Source organism: Arachis hypogaea, chromosome 2, assembly GCF_003086295.3.
Source record: "Arachis hypogaea cultivar Tifrunner chromosome 2, arahy.Tifrunner.gnm2.J5K5, whole genome shotgun sequence".
NCBI lineage: Eukaryota > Viridiplantae > Streptophyta > Magnoliopsida > Fabales > Fabaceae > Arachis > Arachis hypogaea.
The window spans coordinates 7,988,992-8,014,975 of NC_092037.1; the positions used below are offsets into that span (position 1 = coordinate 7,988,992).

A 25,984-nucleotide genomic window follows, 5' to 3' on the forward strand; every position below is an offset into this window, starting at 1 on the left:
CAAAAACCTTAACAAGATTCAGGGGCAACTGAGTTTTCTTGCAAGTGATTTTTGAAGTATTTCCAATCAAATTGCTGCTCTATCTTGCAGGATTAGAATTGCTGTTGGAGCCTAGTTAGCATGCTCAATCTTTTTATTGGCGCTTCTAGATATATATACACTGGAACAGAAGATGCTCATGTGACCAAAAAATCAACTTGAAAATTTCTTGTATCAAGCAATATCTTGGTTTTCGCTTTCATTTAGGCTTAGGCACCTAGCTTTGTAGAAATGGAAAACTTTCCCTTGAACTAAAGGTTTTGATGTACATTTACTCAACTGATATAATTGAGGTTTTGTTCTTGCAAATTTGATACCAACTTCTAAATATTCTGTGCTCATTTATGTTATATTTGTTCATAAAGATTACAAAATGTTCTATACAGAACTTGTACATAAAATGATGCCATAATCATCTTCCATCATCAAAAGAAATTAGTACTTGATCTCTGATGCTATCATACCCAGCATTTTTATGGCAACTTCTATCACCATATTCACATGTTTTGGATGATGAACTGGGAAGCAAGTAACAAGTCTCTTCCAAATTTTTGTTCCCATTGATCCAAGGGTGTTTTTGCATTAACTGTAATCCCTCCAATTCCATTGCCACTTCCTTCATACTTGGTCTCTCATCCCCATTAAGTCTCAAACATTTTGCTGCAAGAAAAGCAACCTCTTCAATCTCTTGCTTGTTTCTTCACTCAAAAGGTTGACTCGAACGACTTCAAACAAGCGATCCTCTTTTAGATAAGACAGAAAGTAAAGAGCAAGACTTCTCTTTTCTTCCGTCCTATCAAAAGAAAGAGGTTTTTCGCTTGTTAGAAGTTCTACAAGTACGACTCCAAAACTATACACATCACTTTTTTCAGTTAGTTGACTCGTTTGCATGTATTCTGGATCCAAGTATCCAATAGTTCCTTGCACCATGGTGGCCAACGCTTCTTGATCTAGTGGAACCAATATTGAAGCTCCGAAATCGGAAACTTTTGCAGTGTAATTGTCATCTAAGAGAATATTTGCACTCTTGACATCTCTATGGATAATAGGTATAGATGCTGCTGAGTGTAGATAAGATAGAGCACTAGCTGCCTCTGCTGCTATCCTTAGACGTGTGTTCCAAGTTAACAAATTATTCACATTGTTTTGAATTTGATTGTGGATAAAATCAAAGAGGGTACCATTGTTAACAAACTCATAAACTAGTAAAGGAACCTCTTCTTCTAAGCAGCAACCTAAGAGTTTCACTATGTTTCTATGATTGATTTGAGATAGAACAATCACCTCATTGATGAACTGCTCTGTTTGGCTCTGATCAACTATTTTAGACTTCTTGATTGCCACAATTCTATTATCGTCAAGAAAACCTTTGAAAACTGTACCGTAACCTCCTCTTCCAAGTATTAAGTTCTCATCATAATTGCTGGTAGCCTTCTTTAGTTCCTCTAATGTGAAAATCTGAGTAATCTGTGAGGATTCTTCTCCTGTAGAGAGTTGTTATAACAACATTAAGCCACCATTTTGCTTAAAGTATTGTTGTTTGAGTTTGACGTGCTTTCTTTTTTGATGTGTCAAAATAAACAATGAAGTTGCCACAACAACAGCAATGGTTCCTCCACTTGCACCTACATTTAAAAGTGTATTAATTGGACTATTTCAACTGTTGAAATATTTTTTTTACTATAATTACAAAGTGAAAAATTCACGTGTAGTTATTTTTATGTGAAGTTGATAACTAAAATCTATTAGATAACAATTTAGTCAAACTTGTCAAATTATTTAATGATTCCAACTAACAACTTCACATGAAGACAACTATACATAAATTTTTACCTAATTACAATCATTAATCTAAACTAATATGTATACATACCATATGAAATTTCAGGCTAATTTTGTTAATATTGGGTGAAAGTTGATGTAATGTATGATTATGATATGGCGGTGTGTTTTACCTAATATATTGAAGGAAGTCTTTAATTAAAGAAATTGCTTCCAGCGATTTGTATAGAGCAGCAAAGAGAAAAAAAAAAAAAAAGCAAAAATTAATAGGAGCGATTTGATATATAATGGGACGATTTTTGAAAAAAAAATTAAATATGAGCAGACATAAATATCGAGTTAATTCCCGGATTCATTTACATGCGTTATATATTTATTGGACCAATATAAAAAAAAAGTGAAAATATCATGCATGGATTATAGATAGACTAAAAGTTTACTTTATTCATTCTAAAATGCTTTTCACTTCGAAAATTTAATACATATATTTGGAGAAAATTGGGTCTGAACTCTGAATATAGTAAAATTTTAAAATAATAGATATTTTAAAGTATTTTTTGTTCAGGTTGTTACCGATGAGAACCTTGGGAAGTAAATTTTGCTGTTGACATCCCCCCTTGTTCTTTTGTCCCATTTCTAGTTTGACCCTTAGACCATCTCTCTAATTTCTGTTTATAGTCCATTTTATAATAAGTAATTCCACATCAACTTTTACGTCATAAACAATAAATAGGAACTCAAAACATCTCTCTCTTCTCCGTTAGGAGGAACTAACTTTAGTTCCTGTTGTAGTCTCACTTAATTAATTAATTAATTAAAATACTTGAAATTAATATAATTAATTTTTTTCAATAATATAATTTAAATTTATTAAATTTAAAAATAATTCAATATTAAAAGATATTAATATTAAATAAATTCATATATAATAATAATACATAATATATAATTCGGGGTTACACTAATTTGTAAAATTACTTAATACAAAGAAAAACATAATTAAGCTTTATACTTGACGACAAGCATTGTGAAATTGCCATATGTGTTCAATCAAGTCCTCTTTCAATTGTCTATGCTGCTGTTCATTTCGAAGTTGGGCATTTCTTTGGAGAAATTGATGGTATGGTGCGAAATCTTCTTCTCCCAGCTGAGGTTGTGATAAGCCATTTTCGACATCATCATACTCTAAGCCTTGAGCAAAATTTCCTGCATAAGTGTCTCTTTCAGCCTCAACAATCATATTATGCAATATAATACAAGCTCTCATTATGTTGGCAAGCTTCTTCTTTTCCCAAAAAACGAGCTGGACCACGTATAATTGCAAAGCGTGCTTGCAACACTCTGAATGCTCGCTCCACATCTTTTCTTTGCCCTTGGTATTGTGCAAATAACTTGCGTTTCTCCCCTTGTGGCTTTGAGATTGATTTGACAAATGTGACCCATTCAGGATAAATACCATCTGCTAAATAGTATCCCATAGTATAATTATTACCATTCATAGTATAATTTACCTCCGGAGTACAATCATTTAGAATATCATCGAATACTAGAGAACAATCTAACACGTTGATATCGTTATTTGAACCAGAAACTCCAAAGAACGCATGCCATATCCAAAGATCTGAAGATGCTACAACCTCAAGTACTATGGTTGCAACCCCACGATAACCACTCATGTACATACCTTTCCACGCCTTTGGACAATTTTTCCATTGCCAATGCATGCAGTCAATGCTACCCAACATGCCAAGGAAGCCATGACCCTCCGCCATTTGTAGCAGGCGTTGTACGTCACTTGGTTTGGGTTTTCGCAAGTATTCATCCTCGAACACCGAAATGACACCTTCAACAAATTTTTCCAAGCATTCAATTGTAGTGCTCTCGCCTATGCGCACATAATCATCAACATCATCAGCTCCTACGCCATATGCTAACATTCGTATCATAGCGGTACATTTCTGGAGTGGCGACAAGCCTCTTCTTCCAGTTGCATCAACCCTCTGTTGGAAATATGGATAAACGTTTGAGAGAGCGTCTACTATCCGAATGAACACATATCTTCTCATTCGAAATCTCCGTCGGAAAATGTCAACATTATACACCGGTTCATCTGCAAAGTAATCTTGAAAAAGGCGATCATATCCTACTTCTTGATCTCTGTTGATCCATCTACGAGTAATTGGGATAGAGCTTCTATCGATATCTTCGTCTTCTGAATCTTGGAGTAAATACTCATCGATTCAATTATCTACGACTGTGTTATCTTGCCGTCTTCTTTTGCCATACAAAGCCTCATTAAACATATCATCAAAATTTCTAGCCATATTTAGAAATGTAATTTTTAGCTCTCTTTCGAGGTGAGAAACAAGAATTGAAGTGAAGTTGCAAAGTCATTGATAGTTGATATTTATAAGTGTGTTTGCAATAAGTACCTTAACGGCTAGTTAACGGCTAGTTTTGCAACGGCTAGTTAACGGCTAGTTTTACAACGATCAATTTCATGAACAATAAAGGCACGATAATATTGACTAATTTAAAAATTTACATCAGAAGTAAATAAAACAAACTACATCATAAACCAGTAATACGCAATAAAAATAAGAACATACTACATAACTCTACGAATACAAGGAATCATTAAGTAAACCACTTGGCGATTATTTTCTCACATGCAATCTCATGAAGAGCTCATCGTTTTTCACTCACTGTAGACGTGTCAGCATTAAGTATTTACATATCCATCTCCCTTTTCCTTTCCTTGGCCATCCTTTCCATTTCCCTTTCTTTTGCTTTTATCTCCATTTCTTTAATATACCTCTGAGTTTGTAATTCTTTTTCTTTCATTGCTGCTTGAGCTTGTAATTCTTGTTCTTTCATTGCCGCTTGAATTTGTAACTCATTCTCTTTGATTGCCATAATCTTTGCTCTATGTTCCTTCTCCTCTTCTCTTTCTTTTTTCCTATCCATTAGTTCCTTTTCTCTAACATTCTTAATATCTTCCATGAGAGATAATTTTTTGACAACCGATGCTTTTCTTTCGCTAAAATCTTCAGACATCTGTGCTTTTCCCTTACCTTTTCACTTGCTCTTCTTCGATCCTTGTGGGCGAACGGGAGAGTCCACAACGGGTTCGTCGACCAACGGTGTTTCTGGGTTTGATGAGGATGAGTATGCTCCAGTTGCACTAACCTTGGTTCTCTTTGAGCCGCCACTCTGTGTAGGTAGTTGGCTTCTCCATTTTTGCTCCAACCGAAGCATGTTCCAATGCCTCTCAAAAGTAAATTTTTTTACCATCATTTGTGGAATAAAGTTTATAAGCCAACTCCTTTATGTCATCAGCATTTGAACCACTCCTTATGTTTCGACTAGCTTGATCATAGCAACCAGCAAATTGTGCAACAGCCTTGTTGATCTTATACCATCGTTTCTTACATGCAACTACCCCCTTGTCATGTCGGAACAAAATTCTACACAGTAGCTATGAATTCGACTCCAAAATATTTCCCCCTTTTGATCAGTAGTAACTATAGGGTCAGTTGAAATATTTAACCACGCACTGATCAACATCTCATCCTCTTCCCAATGCCAGTGTTGAATACTATCTTGCCTCCGATCTTCAATATCATCATCATTGAGGTCGATAGCATCTAATCCACGAGAGTTGGCAAAATTGGAATATTGCGAATTTGGACTAGATTGTATAGGAGTCTGAGAGGATGGGTTAGAAGAGCCACCAATACCAGATGCGTTATGTCTTGATGCACTGAATTGAGTTGGAAACGGCAAGGAAGTTGGAGTAACATTTCCGATAGAGGGGTTAAATATGGATGAAAATGAAAAATGGGGTGTTTGTGAATTTTGATTTTGCGGTTGGAATATAGGAAACTGATTATTATAAGGAGCTTGAAAATTGAAATTAGAAAGATTTTATGGATTTGGATTTTGAAATGTATTTGGTAGTGTGAATTTTTGATTTGGAACTTGAGTGTTTGAGATTTGAGATTGTTGGGTATTTGGAATTTGAGGAAAGTTTTGTAAGTAATTGAAGAAAGAGTTGAGTTGGTTTGGATCCATTTTTTCGAACAAAAAATAATAGTAGCAGAACTTTGATTTTGTAAACTTGGAAGAAGATGAGGAAGAGTAGTAGAGAGTGTGAAAATAGAAGTGTATCTAAGTGGTATATATAGAGTAACAAAATATTAATTTATTAATAATAACAGTAACATAGTAACGGCTAGTTTCCAATAGCTAATTTTACAACGGCTAGTTTTGCAACGGCTAATTTAATATAATAATATAAATTATTAATTAAATAAAAATTTAATCATTTAATTAATTAATTATTATAATTATTAATAAATTAAATATGATTTAATTATTTAATATAATTATAATAATTATATATATATATAAATTATTAATTTTATTAATAAAATATCATTTTTTTAGAGAGACAGAGTCCCTCTGAGCAGGGCTTCTCTTGCTCCGAAGTTTGTGAAGGAACTCATTATTTATTTGCTCCAACGGTAGATCCTCCCTTTTTACTGACACACAGTAAATGAGGTTCAAAATTTTTGAACCGCTGGAGTTGCTCTTATGCATTTGTGCTTTCCTGTCTTACATTCGTCAATGTCTGCGAAGCATCACAAGAGAAATCACACAATTGTCAAACAAAAGAAAAGAAAAAAAGAATATCGGTAATAATATAATATAATTTTATTTAATATAATATTCATAATTTTATATATATAATATCTCTAATTATATATTTATTATATGAAGAGTGCTATACATACAAGTCATTTTTGTTTATAAGTCTTACAAGTTGGGCCTAACACGCGCGTTACTGAATCATCTTCGCGTGTTTCATCTTTGTTTCCTTTTTTACGAAAAAGAAGAAGAAGAGACACAGAAAAAGAAGAAGAAAAAGAAGAAGAGGAAGAGGAAGCACGGAGAAAGAAGAAGAAGAAAAAGAGGCAAAAAAAACGTGAAAACAGTGTGAATATAAATTACTTGTATGGAAAAGCGTTCTCTCTTTGCCTTCGATCTCCTTCTGTTTTTTTCGATTTTCATGGTTTCTGAAATCAAGCTTTGAAATTGTTTTGATGATGATGGAACTTCAGAAATACGCCCGAACGATTACAAAAATACACCCAAATGATTACAGAAATACATCCAAAAGATTACAGAAATACCCCCAAACAGTTACAGAAATAAACCAAACGATTACAGAAATACACCCAAAGGATTACAGAAATACACCCAAAGGATTTAAGAAATACACCCAATATAGGGGGAGACAATATATTTCTTTTTGAAATCTTTTAATGTTTTGCTGGTTAAGGATGACGCACATGACAGAGACAATCTAAAAAAAATTTAGAAGAATAGTAAAACAGTACCTTGAATAATGTTTCTTCGTTTTTTCTGGTGATTTTGATGAAGGAGAAAGAAAAAACGAAAAGAGGAGAAGAAATTTCAATAAAAAAAAGAGGGAGAAAGAGGTGGTGTTGATGACGATGATAACGAGAGAGAAAAATTACGAAAAAAGAAGAAAAAGAGACACGGAGGAAGAAGAAGAAGAGGAAGAGGAAGAGGAAGAGGAAGCACGGAAAAAGAAGAAGAAGAAAAAGAGGCACAAAAAAAATGTGAAACGGCGTGAATATAAATTAATTGTATAACTTGTATTGAAAATCACTTGTATGTGAAGAATTACTCTTATTATATATAATACTATTTCATTATTCTCATGATAATTAAAGAATATGAAAAAAATTTGTACAATAAAAAATTAGCTCAAAATCACTTGACAAATCCTTCAGAAAAAGCTTTCTGAAGATAATGTGAAGGATTTGTCAAGTGATTTGCAAGTAACAACTTGATACCATAAGTATAGGTTATTATGAACTTTTAGTCTAGTTAAACTTCCCTGACATCTTTCTTTTTTCTTTCTCTTGAGAGCATATTAATAGTGTTAAATGGAAAACAATCACAAATGCAAACCTCAAGGTTCAATAAACAATGTAACAAAAAGAATAATTCCTCTGCCTTTAAGAAAAGGAGAATAACGGAAGTAGATTATGCTAGATATGTGTATTTGCAACCTTTATAGAGTTATGGCTGTCCAATGTAGTGAGAATACTCTATAGGTATCAAAGAGTTCAATTGATCTTTCGGAGATCGCATATATATGACCATTTTTTGAATTTTATTTTTTCATACCTTAGCAATATCTGTTATATTTTAGGAAATACCATTTTTTTCATACCTTCGCGACCTTAATATATTGGATTTTAACTGAAGACAAAAACAAATTTATATTCAATTGATTGAATGAATGATTACGTAGCTCGACTTGAGTACCATATATAAATTTACATTACTTCGACAAAAAAGACTCATACCAAGTTTAGTTGCTTAAAAACAGACAAAGCGTTAAATAGCACTTGAATCAAAACAAGCTAAAAAATTAGTGAAACCAAATACCAGTCCCTAGAAAAGAAACCAACCATCCGGATACATGCTAAAGTAACCATCCGAACAGTGTCAACTAAAGAACGACAAAGGTCAACTAAATCACGTGTTGTTACATGCACGACGTCCGTACAGCAAGCAAAAACTACTACCCTATTTAAATCAAACTTTTGCAAAACTTTCACGCTAAGATTAAATCAACTTCAACCATCTACAAGAACAACTAGCTATACACCTTCTAGTACAGTGAAATTGCAACAATTGATTCGGTCACTATGAACAATCAAACACCTAACAAGATTCATAGCATGTAAAACTAGTAGCAACAGAAACAGTTATAATCACATTAAGGAATCAACCCACTAACCTCTGGTAGATCGTCGACGTCATTACGTGCTTGGGGGCCAAAACATCACCTAGGTCAACCCGTTAAACGGTATAGGTTTCAACGGGCTGACACAATAGGGGGGATGCAGGATGCAGCGAGCGCGAACATCAGTCTCGGTGCTGGCGCAGACGCGAGCCGCGACCCAGGCTCCTGTGATGAGCAACTCCGTGGACGATGAGGCACTTCGGTGAAGCCCAATCGACACCCGCGCCGGAAAACAGGGGGAGACCACACTGACTGCTGCCGGCGACGGAAGAAGCTCGCGCTTGAGAGTGAGCAGTGGGGGTCAGTTCGGCGTTGATAGAGATGCGGCGGTGGGATGGTCGGCGCGCGCTGGAGGGTGAGCAATGGAGGTCTGGTCGGCGCTGATGGAGAAGCGGCGGGAGATGGTTGGGTGCGGTAAGGGTTTGGTGGAAAGGGTTGCCGTCGGAGAATACAAAAAAGAATTAGGGATAATTTTAATTAAGGATTAGAATATTAGATGGTTACAGTTAAAATCAAAATGAATAGGATTTTTGAAATTTTTTTTTTACCAAAGATAAGAATTCGCAACCTCTTAATTGAATATAAGGAGACTATGTCGTTTGAGCTATTACTCATTGGCGAATAGGATTTTTGAAATTAGGGTAAAAAAAAGTGGATTGATTTTTGTCTTTTATTTATATTGAGTCAAATAAATAGTGTATTATAAACATTGTAAAATATCCTATTGACGCTATAGAGATTTATCTTAATAACTTAATAGATCCTATATATACTTTTGTGATTTTAATCTTTATTAATTAATTAATTATTAGTCATACCAAAAAAAAATTTGATTATTGTAATTTGAAAAAGAGTAGTATTAGGGAGTTAATGGCCTAAGCGTACAATGTGTACAATGGGCTAAATCTTTGGTCCATGAATAAAATGAACATCACTCATACTATTCAGAATAAACATCCGGGATACCAGGAATAATAAACATCTCATGTCATAAAATCACTCATCCCAAAAACTTAAATTGATTTTGGAGTTCACCAAGAATCGAAGCGTAACCTGACAGGACAATGTAATAGTAATACTGATGGTCATATCTCTAATATTTCTTAAACCTTCATTGTACACATTGTACGTTTAGACCATTGACTCCCTGTACTTTCTGTTTGAAAAACAGTTTATTTCCTTTGCTTTTTTTTTTCACTCGAAAGTTACTAATCAATTTATTTTACTACATCTTATCTAAGCTAATGCTTCAAGCTATGGCCACTTTTTAAATGATTGTGCACGTCTAACCAAAGAAGATGTAACAAGTGTAATATCAGTACAAAAATCAATAATATTTACTAAAAAAAGACAGCAAAAACACATTGTTCTCTTAATATATTATCAATATAAATGATTGATCAAATATTTTTAACAATTTAAGATATATGAAAAATATACTAAATCTATGTATCAAATCAGAACTAAATTTAAAATCAGTTATAATTGAGATAAAGAGTTGATTCACTAATAAAAGATTGTTTTTCTTAAACTATTAAAGAAAATCAGTATTCTATAAAAATTACATAGCAATAGAATAAATCGAACCAATTACTTTTGTTACCTTTCCATGGAATTCACCTCTTCTTCTTTGCAAATCACTCTCGTTGAAGACACAGCCATCCCACAAGAGTTTTATTTCGGTGATTGCTTCTCCATCATCTTCAATTGCACAAAAAAATTGATTCAAATTATCGAACGCTCAAATTCAACTTCTGAAATTCACTTTTATAATTGAAAGCAGTATAATTGTTTTCATCCAAAAAGCAACATCTTTCTTTAAATCATCTATTTTCTTTTCATTGTCATTGTCATCATAATTTTTTGTTATAGAAAAATTCTTCAGTGACTTTAAACTCACTAAAAGATAATTTTTTAGAAATTGCATTTTTCATATGAAATAATTTTAACTCTTTAATTTCTAATTTTATGGATGAAAAAAATAATTCCTTCTCCAACAAGTTATTATCTTTGTTGTTCGTTTTTACTATGAAATTTGACATTTGAGGAATTCCTTCTCCAACGATTGTATTACTTTTGGTAAGGAGTTCAAAATTCAGTTACTTTCAAAAAAAAAAAAAGTACAACAATGCTACACAAATATAATTGACCACAATATAATATAAAATAATACTATATATCTAACTTTTTTTATAATACTGAAGGATTCACCATCAAATTTATAGTGAAAAAGTATTACTATTTAATATTTACTAGTAGATTTATAAATAAAAAATAAATAAATATATGAAAAGAATCATTAGTTAAAAATCATTTTGTTCATTTAATTTTAATTTATTGATCTAAAATTAAAATATTTTTATTCATTTTTAATTTTTTACATATAATTAATTTTGGACACTTATTTTAACTATTCAACACGAAAAATCTGTATTTATATTCATACAAGACAACTTTTATTTTTAATAAATTATATGAATAAATAGAATGAGAATTAATACTAAGTAGATATCTTAAATTGAATTGTTATTGTAAGTCCCGAATTTTTTTAAAATTAAATAATTAGCTATTTATGAACTAATATATTATATGGAGATGTAATTTTTAAGAAAATTATTTGTTTAACAATAATAATTAAATAAAATTTTATAATTATTAAAGTTTAATTTAATTATTATTTATTTTATTAAATTTAATTATTTATCAAAAAATAATTTGATGAAACAAAAATTAAATTAGTTTTTATAGTTATTATTATTATTATTATTATTATTATTATTATTATTATTATTATTATTATTATTATTCCCATCGGCCGAAAGCCTTTAAGGGAATGAAAGAATAAAAAATGGAATGGGTTACTTGCTAAGCTTTATATATATATATATATATATATATATATATATATATATATATATATATATATATATATATATATATATATATATATATATATATATAATCAATGACACATAAGTCTTCCATGTGTCACCTTAACACTAATTATTCATTCTTCTTTTATTAACCATTCCTTCTCTAAGCAATACTGAATCATTTTCTTTGGGAAAATGAAGAGAATGTCGTGAGTGAGAGAGAACGAGAGAACAACGGCACCGTAAACTTTTAGTCTCGATTTTTTGGGATCCATAACTTTAATAAAAAATTTAATTCGGTAAAAAGTGTTTGTATCTTCTTTCTCTATGTATTGGCGTCACTTTTGATTGGTGGAAGCTGACGGTAATATAGTTTCCTTTTCTCTTGAGTTCGGCCAATTAGAATTTTAGGAGGCACAGACGATTCTTGACGTTTTTTTTTTTTCAGCATCTCGGTCAAAAATTTTTTTCGAAACATTTGTTGATTTTGATTTCATACGGAAGTAGGGGATTTTGTTTTAAAATTAACTGTTTTTAAACTATGAATGCCATGAAAGTCTAGTGGATATTTGTAAATAATTTATGATTGTTTGAAATGACTGAATGATGAGTTTGAATTGTGTTTGTGACTGTATTTGATTTCTTGATTGAAAAGAGGTTGAAAATGGTTCAGTTAGGACCCGAAAAGGGTGGCTAAACCCGAGTTTTAGGAGAAGTGCTACCGAAATTTTATAAAATCTGAGGTTTTATTTGAAAAGTTATTTTAAAAGATTTGGTTTTGAAAAATTAAATTATTTTTAAACTAGATTTATTTAGTTGAGAAAAGGTGTATTCTATTTTTAAACTAGATTTATTAAGAAAAACATAATGTTTTAAATCCAATTCTGTAAGGAGAGATTTTGTTCTAAATGTTGTTTTGAGCTTGGTTTTTTAAGAAAAGGAATCTCTGCCACAGGAGAGCAGATGTGACATTGTTTAGGCTTTAGTGCCAAATGTAAAGTGGGGACGCCCACACACTGAGAACTGTTTTCCAGATGTACGCTTATTGATTTAGAAAGTCACACTGATGCGGCCTAGCCGTACGACTTATAAGCACACTGATGCATTTGGAAAGCCATATTTGGTACTTGTGCCAGGTAATGTCGGGAGCGGGTAGGCAACCGACACATGAGCTCATGACCTGCGTTAGGGATAGACATGCATCATGTTGTTTGCACATTTGCATTTGATTACGCTTGCTTGTTTTATTACTTTGTGATTGTATTGTTTGTCTTGTTGTGACTTGCTTGTACATTGAATTGAATCTCTTGCTTGCACTATTTGTTTGTGAGTGTTTTAAAGTGATTACGAGTTGACATTTGACTGAGGATTAACTATGTGACTGAGAGACAGAAAAGGTGACTAGTTTTATATTTAAAATTTGTTTTGAGTTTAGAAATTTAAAGAAAAGTAAGTATTTATCTAAAGTAGAAATAAAAGTATTTCCAAAGGGTTAACAAAATAGTTTTACTAAGTAAGTTAATTATTTGCATTAAATTCATTACTTTTATGGCATTCCCATTCCCTACTGAGAAAGTGTGGTTTGTTCTCACCCCAAAATCTTCCACCCTTTCAGTGACACAGGTTCGAAGATTCAGTTAGAAGATGCAGACGACTAGTAGATTTACTTGTGATTCTTGTTATTTTTATAGAGTTTCCTCGTCCTTGTTGCTTTAGGGTTTTTATTTTATCCAGAGGGATAGGTATTGTATTTGAGTTTTATATTGAATTCATTTGTATAGCATTTATTATTATTAATAATTGTGTGATTTGAATTACTACAAATAATTTTTTGGTATTTTCTTATAAACTGAAATGCGATATCGACCTAAAGGCTCAATATTAAATAGTAAATAAGGAGAACAGGTTAGTAACTCCTTACTTTTGGTACGATCATGACGTGCTAAAGATTAGGGTGTTACAGTTATATGATTATCTCGTTTGTAACTCAATATAAATCAAATTAATTAAATTTAATTTACACTAAATAAATTTAATTTATCCTAAAATAAATCAAGTTTCAATTTAGTTATCTTATCTTTAAAAGATTTGAATTAAATTATTTTATCTTATCTTTTAATTAGTTTGTTAAGATTCTATTTAAACATTTTGGTGAAACAATTTATATAATTTTATTGTGTCATTCTTTTTTTTATACTCCTTTCAACCCTTCTCTTGGGACTTTAATACTTGGAATTTATAAAATTTTCTAATCCCCCAATAACTTCTTATAATACGTTTCCATGGAATTCCCCTCTTCTTCTTTGCAAATCACTCCCATTGAAGATCCATACCACAACAGTTTGATTTCGATGATTGCTTCTCCATCATCTTCAATTGCACCAAAAAATTGATCCAAATTATTGAAAGCTCAAACCCAGCTCCTGAGATTCACTCTTCTTCTACGACAACTACAGCCATGGAAGCAATCTTGGTTCCTTCAGACATCCTATGTAGTGGTACTCCACTCACAGACCTCAGCAGAGAAGACACAATCTTGTTACCTGAAATCTTTTCTTCACTATCTGTGTCCCCTGAGCTATTTGACCAAATTTTACCTAACATAGTCGAAACTGCAAGAAGGTGTGACTCCAACACGCGGGAGATTGTTGTGAACCTTCATGTTACTTCGTACAATGTTGTTCAAGATTCTGATGAGCAAGATGATGATGCTGAATGCGCCATTTGTTTGGAGAAGTTTGACCATGGTAATGAAGATTCAAGTGTAGATATTGTTCGTACAAATTGCTCGCATGTTTTTCATAATCGCTGCTTACTCCCGTGGCTCCGATGCTGTGCCAACTGTGAGTCGCCACATTCTTGCCCATTGTGCCGCAGCATCCTATTTCCAACTTCAGAGATAGATGATGAATAGGTTCATCTTCTATTTTTGTGTTCAGTAGGGTTCTTTAATTTGTTTTAATTATGTCGCATTATTATCCTAATTGTTAAAAGAATTATGAATAAATAGTAATTTTGAAAGTATAATTCTAATAATTGTTTTGTTAAATCAGTCTGTAAATTAACTTTATACAAACAACTAATAAGAATTGATTAATTTGTCATGTTATTTTGAATTTGAGTAAACTACCATTTGTAACTATAAAAGTTAAAAACGCTAATATATCTACTCATAGAAAAAGAAAATTATCATTTGTACCCATAAAACACAAATTTTTGCTAACAGAACTAGCCAAATCCAAAAAAATTATTTGAAATTTTCAAATTACCCCACCACCACCACTTACTCCACACCACCACTTTTCCAATCCCAAACCCACCACCGAAATTCTTCCTCACCACCATCCTAAACCCTAATTACCACCATCACTCAATTTAAATGCACCACCACCTCATTTTCTTCATCACTACCATCACCACCACCACTATACTTCCATTATCATCTTCTTCACATAAAGCAACAACAACAACAACAACAACAACAACAACAATAGAGAAAGCAAATTGTCTGAGACCACGGCACCACCACCGGCAAACACCAAACTGTCCCCCCTCACCCGATTTTCACTCTTCTTCCTCTCTCTCGCCCCTTCTTAGCTCCTCTGCGTAACCACCGCTGCGACACTCAACAGTCGCTGGCGCCGTCAAGTCCCACCCAACCTCCACTCGCCGCCGCCGCGTCATTTCCCCCTTTCTTTTTCTCCTCCACCCTTTCCCTCTCTCTTTCTTCTTCTTCCTCTTGCCTCACCTCCGCAATCCCAAGACCACCGTCGCCTTTTACAACCCTAGAGCCGCTGCTGCTGCCTGATCACTACCATTGCCCAACCCATTCCAGCTAGCCCTCCATCTCTCGCTGACACAGAGTTCCAGCCCCTGTCGAGTCCGCGGTTCCACCCGTTCTTCCCCAGTCTACAAATCCAGAGACCACTGAACCTACATCATGCAACCATTCGAAAAAGTAGAAGAGAGAGAAACAAAATATAGAAGGAAAGAGAGAGAGAGGAAGGAGTTGGCAGAGTTGACGGACTCTGACGGCGGCGACGTGCTCAGAAAATGGAAGGAGAGAGAGAAAGAGAATGGGGTTAGGGTTAATGGCGGCGGTAGTGGTGGGAAAAAGATGATGCAAATGATGATAAGGGTAATTTGGAGTTTTTATGTGATTTTTTAGTGTTTGGATAATTTTATTATATAGAACTCATGTTTTATGGGTACAAATAGTAATTTCTTTTTTTATGGGTAGATATGTCAGCGTTTTCAACTTTCGTAAATAGAAATAGTAGCTTATTCTCTGAATTTTATTAAACTTGAGTATTTTTGAAGATATTATCAATAGCCTTAGTGTCTTTTTGTACCTTTTTTTTTCTAACATAACAATCCTTAATCAAAACAAGAATGTTAACTCAATTGGTCTTACTAATGGAACAAGAAAAATAAACTAACAAAAGATTTGTACATTAAAAAAAATTAACATCCAAAATCTATATTGTTTCTCCAGATTTATTATAACTCAAAATCGTTAACCAGGGCATATATATGTATAAAGATATAAATTATTCTTACACGTTAAAAGCTAACTAAGCTTTAATATAGTTTCTGAGCATGTTGCTATTTTTTATATGCAAGTATCACTACTTCACCAGTGCACATAAATAATTATATTAGGGCAATTGATACAATTAACCTAAATAGAGAATAAAATTACTTAATTCTATTAAATCAAAAATGTTACTTGAATCATCTATAATCACTTTTTTATGTAATTCGAATGAGCTCAATTCGAATTAGAAAAACGAATAATAATTTAAATTAGATAAAATTAAATTAGTAGAAGTTTTTGTAATTCGAATAAATTCAATTTGAATTATGTATGGATGTAAGTCTTACTTAGTTCGAATCAGCTTAGGCATGGATATGGTGTTAAGGTAGTTTGAACCAGAACGATTCGAATTATACATACAAGGACAACTCTAGTAATTTGAATGTGTCTGTTACAAATTTTTATAGTACTCATAACATTTTTTAAGTCATTTTTTTAAATTATTTTTCATGGTATAAAATATTTTGTTTGGATAAAATATTTTTTTAAATTACTATGCGTGGAATAAAATATTTTTTTAGGAGTACTATAAAATTTTAAGAAACTCCGCCTATGTTACACTTGCGGTACATAGCCAGTCTCAAACTCGAATAAAGGAGGAGGGTTGTGTTAGGTGTTCGACAACCAACATAAAAATATAGTCGAATCCATATGCTATGACTATAAAATTTTAGGAGAATAAAATTACTTAGTTCTATCAAATCAAAAACGTTACTTGAATCACCCATAATCACTTTTCTATTTAATTAGAATGAGCTCAATTCGAATTAGGAAAACCAATAGTAATTCAAATTAGATAAAGTTTTTGTAATTCGAAATAATCCAATTCGAATTATGTATGGATGTAAGTCTCAGCTTGATTCGAATTAGACATGGATATGGTGTTAAAGATAGTTTGAACCAGAGCGATTCGAATTATACATGCAAAGACAGCCCTAGTAATTTAAATGCGTCTATTACAAATTTTTATAATACTTCTAATATTTTTTAAATTATTTTACATGGTATAAAATATTTTTTTGGATAAAATATTTTTTTTAAATTACTATGCTTGAAATAAAATATTTTTTTAGGAGTACTATAAAATTTTGTAATGTGTCAATGACTTAAGTAAATAGATGATAAAAATATATTTTTTTAATTTTTATATTATTATTGACTATGTAGAGTATTTTATTTAAAATTTGAGTACATGTATATATTTATCAAAATCATTAGACATTACAAATTTTTATAATATTTCTAATATTTTTTAAATTATTTTATATAAAATAAAATATTTTTTTATAATATAATTAAATAAATTTTAATTGAAAGACGAGATAGTTTCGAGAGGATGGTTAGTTTGGTGCCAGCCGCACATACCACTTATCTTATTAATACTTTAATAGCATCATATCTTCTTTTTTCCTTTTTTGTCGATCATAATATTCTGAAACTTTATTATTTGATGGTGTTATATTTAACAGAAAAAACTCCTGTATCTTGTTGTCATAAGTGATATGAATGTCCATTAGTGATATGGGCGACTGAAGATTTCAATAAAAATTTTTGAAAACCAACCTTTAATAAAAGTTGATTTTGAATAACTATAAATAAGACTTTATAGCCTTTACGTACAACACACAATTACAAGCAATAAAAAATAGCATTTTTCTTATACTATTCTTTTTATTTCTTATATACTTTAATATTATTAAATATATTAATTATATTTACTATATTGATATAATAATTCTAGTAAATATTACTACTTGAGTTATCTAATTATATTTCCATATTTATATTTATTACATCTTCCTTATTTATTTAATTCTACAACACGTTATAAGCACGAGACTCTGATCAAATTTTTAAGAAGATTCAGATAACAATTTTTCATTATGTCAAAACTCTCTCATCTTGAATTCAATACTCTTGATATATTTGGAAACAATTATTTATCATGGGTATTAGATGCTGAAATTCATCTTGATTCAATAGATCTTGGAGATACCATTAAGGCTGAAAATAATGCATCCCAGAAGGATAAAGCCAAAGCCATGATTTTTTTTCGTCGTCATCTTGACGAAGGATTGAAAAATGAATATCTCACATTAAAAGATCCTGCAGATCTTTGGAAATACCTTGAAGAAAGGTATAATCATCAGAAAACGGTGATACTTCCTCAAGCTCGATATGAATGGACGCACTTGCGTCTACAAGATTTTAAATTCATAAATGAATATAATTCTGCAATGTTTCGAATCACCTCACGAATGAAATTATGTGGGGAAAAGATCACTGATCATGATATGTTGGAGAAAACTTTCTCAACCTTCCATGCCTCGAATGTGCTCCTGCAGCAGCAGTATCGAGAAAAAGGGTTTAAAAAATATTCTGAGTTAATTTCTTACCTTCTTGTTGCTGAAAGCAACAATGAGTTGTTATTGAAAAATCATGAAGCGCGCCCAGCTAGCGCCGCCCCATTTCCTGAAGTAAATACGGCAAATTACCCCAAAAGAGGTAAATGGCAAGCTTTTAATAACAAGAAAAATTATGGAAGGAAAATGAATTATATTCAAAAGAGATGATTTCACCAGAAGTGGGATAAAGAAAGAAATATCAGGCAGAATAAATCAACAGAGGATAAGTGTTTCTGTTGTGGTGGAAAGGGCCATTGATCACGTACCTGCCGTACCCCAAGGCACCTAGTCGATCTTTACCAGGCATCTTTGAAAAAGGACGACAAGGAAAAAGAATCGAATTTTGTTTCAAATGATGCTGAAAATTCCACCACTCATTATGATGTATCTGATTTCATTGAGGATTCTGAAGGAAATATTGGTCATTTGATCAATGATTGAATAGTTTAAAATGTGAGATTGTTATGTATCCATGTAAATAAATAATATAAAGAAATTATTATTAAGTTTTATTTTCTATGTATTTAAATTTCAAATGTGATGTATATAAATAATGAAATATTAATGTTTATGAATTTTGAAATCATTAAATATGTCATGTTTTAAAAAAAATTTAGTATATGACATTATTTTTATGTGCAGTATTTCTTAGAAAAATAATTCCGATCAATTATTCAATTTAACTGTGCATACTACTCATTTTATTATTATTTGTCTTTGAAGAGAATGGCAAGGATATGTAATGAAGATGTATGCCTTGCGGATAGTGCAAGTTCGCATACCATTCTCAAAAGTGATATATATTTGACCCATCTTGTGCCAAAAGAAGAATGTGTTAATACTATTATTGGCTCAGGCAATATGATTGAAGGCTCCGGAAGAGCTATAATTTTGTTTCCCGGAGGAACAAAATTCATAATAAATAATGCACTGTTGTCTATCAAGTCTCGAAGAAACTTGTTGAGCTTTAAAGATATTCACCGAAATGGATATCATATTGAGACCATGAATGAGGAAAATCATGAGTATTTATGTATCACAACTCATGATTTAAATAAAAAGGTAATATTAGAAAAGTTACCCTCACTTTCATTTGGGTTGTATTATACCAGATTAGTGCAATTGAATCACATGCCACTGTAAACCAAAAGTTTACTAGCCCAAATTATTTCATAACTTGGCACGACCGATTGGGTCATCCGGGAACAACCATGATGAGGAGAATTATTGAAAACTCTCATGAACATTCACTAAAGAACCAGAAGATTCTTAAAACTAGTGAATTTTGTTGTGCTGCATGTTCTCAGGGAAAGTTAATATTAAGGCCATCACCAGTAAAGATTGGATTTGAGTCCTCTGAATTCCTAGAAAGGATTCAAGGTGATATATGTAGACCTATTCATCCACTATGTGGATCTTTTATATATTTTATGGTCCTAATAGACGCATCTTTGAGATGGTCACATGTGTGCTTATTGTCTTCTCACAACCTGGCGTTTGCGAAATTACTGGCTCAAATTATTCGATTAAAAGCACAATTTCTAGAAAATCCAATCAAAGCAATCCGCCTTGATAATGCTAGTGAATTTACTTCACAAGCTTTTGATGCTTATTATATGGCTAATGGAATAAGTGTTGAATATCCAGTAGCTTATATTCACACACAAAATGGGTTAGCAGAATCACTTATTAAACGCCTCCAATTAATTGCTAGACCCTTACTTATGAGAACAAATCTCCCAACCTCGGTTTGGGGACATGCTGTTTTACATGCCGCAGCACTTATTCGTTTGAGGCCAACGAGTTACCATCAGTTCTCTCCTATGCAATTAGCTTTTGGCCAGCAGCCAAATATCTCTCATTTAAGAATATTTGGGTGTGCGATATATGTTCCCATTGCACCACCTAATCTCACCAAAATGGGACCCCAAAGAAAATTGGGGATATATGTTGGATATGATTCTCCCTCTATAGTGAGGTATCTTGAGATACAAACTGGAGATGTGTTTAAAGCCTGGTTTACGGATTGTCATTTTGATGAATCAAAATTTCCAACATTAGGGGAAGAGAATAAGCTTCCTAAAAAGAAACTTAATTGGAATGCATCATCATTGATGCATTTAGATCCTCGATCAGGGCAATGTGAACTAGAAGTTCAAAAGATTATACATTTGCAAAGAATAGCAAATGAATTGCCTGATGCATTTTCCGATACAAAAAGGATAACCAAGTCATATATACCAGCGAAAAATCCTCCAATTCGAATTGATGTCCCAGTTGGACAAATTGCCACCGAAGCAAATACACGCCAGAAGCATGGCAGGCCTGTCGGTTCCAAAGACAAAAATTCTCGAAAGAGAAAAGAGGTAAATAATATTCCTGTTAAAAAAGACATAGTAGAGACACCTGCAGTTGTCCAAAATTCTGATATAGTGTTAACGCCAGAAGACGTTCAGGTACCTGAAAATTATGAAAATGACGAGATCTCGATAAATTATGTCTTTACAGGAAAGAAATGGGACCGAAATAAGACAATTGTCAATGAAATATTTGCATATAACGTGGCATTAAATATCATGCATAAAAGTAAGGATCTTGATCCAAGATCAGTCGAAGAATGTCGACTAAGGAATGATTGGCCAAAATGGAAAGAAGCCATGAAGGCTGAGTTAGACTCACTTACAAAACGTGAAGTCTTTGGACCTGTAGTCCGTACACCAGAAGATGTAAAACCTGTTGGATACCGGTGGGTATTTGTGAGAAAACGAAATGAAAAAAATGAAGTTGTGCGCTATAAAGCCCGACTTGTGGCACAAGATTTTTCACAAAGGCCCGGTATAAATTATGAAGAAACGTATTCCCCTATAGTGGATGCGATAACATTGCGTTATTTGGTCAGTTTATATGCATATCATAAACTGCATATGTATTTAATGGATGTGGTAACAGCCTATTTATACGGCTCATTAGATCGGGATATCTATATGAAAGTTCCTGAAGGACTAAAGATATCTAAACCATCCAATGAATATTCGCAAGGGTTATACTCAGTCAAATTGCAAAGATCTTTATATGGTCTAAAGCAATCTGGATGAATGTGGTATAATCATCTTACTGAGTATCTGGCCAAAAACGGTTTCAAGAATGATGATATATGCCCGTGTGTTTTCATAAAGAAAACAGCTTCCAGATTCATTATAATTGCTGTGTACGTTGATGATTTAAATATTATTGGGAGTCCTGAAGTGATTCCAACAATTATAAAAACTCTAAAAGAAGAGTTTGAGATGAAAGATCTTGGAAAGACTAAATTTTGTCTCGGCCTGCAGATCAAGCATACAAAAGACGGGATCTTTATTCATCAAACAACATACACAGAGAAGATCTTAAAAAGATTTTATATGGATAAGTCACATCCTTTGAGTACCCCAATGATCGTAAGATCTTTGGATGTGAAAAATGATCAATTCCGCCCTAAAGAAGAAAATGAAGATATCATTAGTCCTGAAGTACCATATCTTAGTGCCATTGGAGCGCTAATGTATCTTGCTAATAATACGCGACCTGATATATCATTTGCTGTGAATTTACTAGCAAGATATAGTTCCTCGCCAACCAGAAGACATTGGAGTGGAATCAAACAAATCTTTCGATATCTTCATGGGACGGTTGATATGGGATTGTTTTATCCCTATGGATCCAAGTCACAATTAGTTGGCTATGCAGATGATGGATACTTGTCTGATCCACATAAAGGGAGATCTCAAACAGGATACCTGTTTAAATATGGTGGAACAGCTATATCATGGAAGTCCACAAAACAGATGATTGTTGCAACATCCTCTAATCATGCCAAAATATTGGTGATTCATGAAGCTAGTCGCGAGTGTTTTTGGCTGAGGAGTCTGATTCAATATATTCTGTCATCATGTGGACTGATTGATCATAAGATAGCTCCAACTGTCCTATTTGAAGATAATACAGCATGCATTGCTCAACTTAAGGGTGGATACATTAAAGGTGATAGAACGAAGCATATTTCTCCCAAATTCTTCTTTACTCATGATCTTCAAAATCAAGGGACAATTGATGTCCAACAGATCCGCTCAAGTGACAATCTGGCAGATTTATTTACAAAGTCACTCCCAAAATCCTCCTTTAAAAGATTGGTACATGAGATTGGGATGCGCCAATTTCGAGACATTAAATGATGTCGACAAGAGGGGGAGACTGTACTCTTTTTTCCTTGGTCAAGTTTTTTTCCCATTGGGTTTTTCTTGACAAGGTTTTTAATGAGACAGCCCAATCATTAAAGAATATTGTACTCTTTTTCCTTCACTAAGGTTTTTTTTTCCCACTGGATTTTTTTTAGTAAGGTTTTAACGAGGCAATAATCTTAAATGGTCATCCAAGGAGGAGTGTTGTGATATAGATGCCCATTAATGATATGGGCGGCTGAAGATTTCAATAAAGAAATTTGAAGACCAACCTTTAATAAAGGTTGATTTTGAACAACTATAAATAAGACTTCATAGCCTTTACGTACAACACACGATTACAAGCAATAAAACAATAGCATATCTCTTATACTATTCTCTCTTTTTTACTATTCTTTTTATTTTTTATAGACTTTAATATTATTAAATATATTAATTATATCTACTATATTAATATAATAATTCTAGTGAATATTACTATTTAAATTACCTAATTATATTTTCATATTTATATTTGTTACATCTTTCTTATTTATTTAATTCTACAACATATCTCACCGTTGTAAATATTTTTGTGATTAACTTTTTGTCCTTTTTTGTAAAAGTATAAGAAAATATTTTATATTTATATCAATCAAATCAAATAAATGATTAAGTATTATGATACTCTTAATAATTATAAATCAAAATACATTAGACGAAAAATTAATATAAATTAAAATAAAATTAATTTATTTATTATAATTAAATTCAATAATTAAAATAATTAATAATATAAAATAAATAAAAGGTCATTTTTTAAAAAGCGTTGCATTCTCTATTTATATTATATGTACACTAAAATTAGTTATTAAAATCAGTTATCAGTATAAAATATATGCTGAAATATAAATACATATTAAAATAAATTAAATCACACATATTTATACATAAATATATTAATGACTGATTTTAATAATTAATTTTAGTGTATAAATAACATTTTTTATTATTTTATAACGCATTATCATTTGTGATTCATCTATATATCTATTCTACTTTTCTCACAATGTAATCCATTTATATACCTATTCTATTCTAGATATTTTTGTGATTAAGTTTTTGTCTTTATTTTTGTCCGAAAGTATAAAGAAATTTGTCTCAAAATAGAAAAAATGGTAAAAATATCGTTATTCTTGTTGTTATCTATGACCAAATAAATTTTTCTATCTATACTCTATAGTATATCTTTGTTTTTTTTTTTTTCTACGAAATAAAAATTAAACTTTGTTAAAATGGAACCACTTACATGAAGATGCTTAAAACGTCTTTTTTAAATATTTTTTATTAATTAAAATTTAACATATATAATCGATCAAAGTGTGTTATTTTTGGACGAAACAAATTGATTTGATTGAAAAATCGATAAATCAAATCTTGAATCGATCTAAATTAATATTCTTTTTTATAGAAAAATAGCTATAATACTCTTATTATAAAAAATGACTAAAATATTCTTATTATATATATTAATTTTAAAAATTCTAAATTCTCATTCAATGATAGCATAGAGAGAAGAGAAAGATTAGGATTTAGAATTTTTAAAATATATAATAGAAATATTTTAAGTCATTTTTCATAGGAGTATTATAGCAATTTTCTATAAAAAAAATTAAAATAGATCGATTTAAGATTTGATTTATCGATTTTTTGGTCAAATCAATTTGGTTGGTCTAATTTTGACAAAAATAATACAGTTTAATCGATTATATAAATTAAATTTTAATTATTAAAAAATAGCGTCTTTATGTGAGTGTTTTTCTGTCGAAATATATGTAGAAAAATACATTTCTATATATTTATTTCTTAATTTATGTATTATATATTGACTAATTTGTATTTAAGTTGAGATACAGACTTTATAGTATTTTTTTAAGTAAATTAACAACTTAATTCCTGAAAATTTTCGCATCACACAAAAATTTTTTTTTTTTCTTTCCGCTCTCTTATTCTTGTGATATATATTCATGCGGCAGTATGATACTCATGTCCGATTCTTCTACTGTTGTTGCTTTGCTTTGCTCTATCTTGCTTATTATTTCTTTAACTATAAATTCACGTTCTTCTTCTTCTTCAGCCGCAGTCTAAATTCAAATATCATTTGAAAATATAAATAAGAAATATTAATATATATTGTAAAAAATAAAAAATTAAAAAAAAACTCATAACCTTTAAGGACAGTGAAAGTGCTTCAGCCAAATCATCATCGTCCAATGAACCCTGAAAAAATAATGTTTCAATATGGAAAACTTGAGAAAAACTTTAAAAAAATTAAATAGGTGGTTAGCTTTTGCATATATAAGTGTGTGTTGTAGTGTCTATATATACTCTATACTAAGATGGTTATCGTATCTTAAAAAAATATTATTAAGATTAAAATAATAGTTATTTATTATATAATAATATCTTTTAGTTTTAAAAAAATATTATTAAAATATAAAAAAGTATAATTTTAATTTTAAAATTATTTATATAGTCACTATAATTATATGTACTATACACTCAACCATATATATATATATATAGGTTTCTAATTTTCTTCTTATGGTTCTGCTTCTAAAAATTAGTTTATTTCGTCAAATGTTAACTAATGAAAAATTAAAATTTAGCATATTCTGTTATACAAAACATTTTGCTAATGAATTTTAACATATTGCAATAGCATTTAAATAAACTAAAAACACTGACAAAATAAAATTTTAAAAAAACTATTTGAACAAAAAGAAAAAGATTTTAATTTTAAAATAACAAAAACTCATCTAAAAAAAATTAGAAAGAAATTAACTTTATATTGTGGAAATACATACATTAACATTGGTATTCATTGAAGCCTCAATTGCAGCTCGAATCATATCTTCCTCAACATCATTATCAACATCATTATCAGATACATGCTGTGAGACACTGGGATCTGATGAATAATGGTCATTGTAATGATAATCACGAGCTTCACGTGGCGAATTTTCGGTTTCATTTTGACTTGTAGAAACAGCATATTGTGGTGAATGTAAATTACTATCACTAGCACCATTAATCCCATTAGGTGAACCTCTAATAAGTTCTCTTCTCTTATAAATTCTATTAAGTAGTAGTGACGGTCTAAACATTCTAACAACAAAGAGCAACAGAGCCATCATCCAACTTAACCAACCTCGATTTCTGATTATTGGTGCTAGCATCAAGAA

The 25,984-nt window shown here is 31.4% G+C and overlaps 2 protein-coding genes and 1 pseudogene across 2 annotated transcripts; 1 reads left to right on the plus strand and 2 right to left on the minus strand.

Annotated features, from left to right (window-relative positions):
• Positions 1-436: 436 nt before the first annotated feature.
• On the minus strand, positions 437-3,497 carry LOC112721224 (wall-associated receptor kinase 4-like; annotated as a pseudogene).
• A 10,502-nt stretch (positions 3,498-13,999) lies between these two features.
• LOC112721229 (probable E3 ubiquitin-protein ligase RHY1A) lies at positions 14,000-14,455 on the plus strand. The gene has a single exon (XM_025772302.1). It carries the CDS (start codon positions 14,000-14,002, stop codon positions 14,453-14,455), a length of 456 nt encoding a protein of 151 aa, XP_025628087.1.
• A 10,167-nt stretch (positions 14,456-24,622) lies between these two features.
• Positions 24,623-25,980, minus strand: LOC140177802 (uncharacterized). The gene is made up of 3 exons (XM_072210985.1): positions 25,607-25,980; positions 24,969-25,019; positions 24,623-24,883 (listed from the first exon to the last, which is right to left on the minus strand). Exons 1-3 carry the CDS (start codon positions 25,976-25,978, stop codon positions 24,746-24,748), a joined length of 561 nt encoding a protein of 186 aa, XP_072067086.1. The 5' UTR covers positions 25,979-25,980; the 3' UTR covers positions 24,623-24,745.
• Positions 25,981-25,984: the final 4 nt, after the last annotated feature.

Coding starts and splice junctions, on each gene's coding strand:
- LOC112721229 (XM_025772302.1), top strand. CDS start 14,000: ATGGAAGCAATCTTGGTTCCTTCAGACATCCTATGTAGTGGTACTCCA.
- LOC140177802 (XM_072210985.1), bottom strand. CDS start 25,978: ATGCTAGCACCAATAATCAGAAATCGAGGTTGGTTAAGTTGGATGATG. Junction 25,020..25,606: donor CAATGAATACCAATGTTAAT/GTATGTATTTCC, acceptor TTATTTTTTCAG/GGTTCATTGGACGATGATGA. Junction 24,884..24,968: donor CACTTTCACTGTCCTTAAAG/GTTATGAGTTTT, acceptor ATTTGAATTTAG/ACTGCGGCTGAAGAAGAAGA.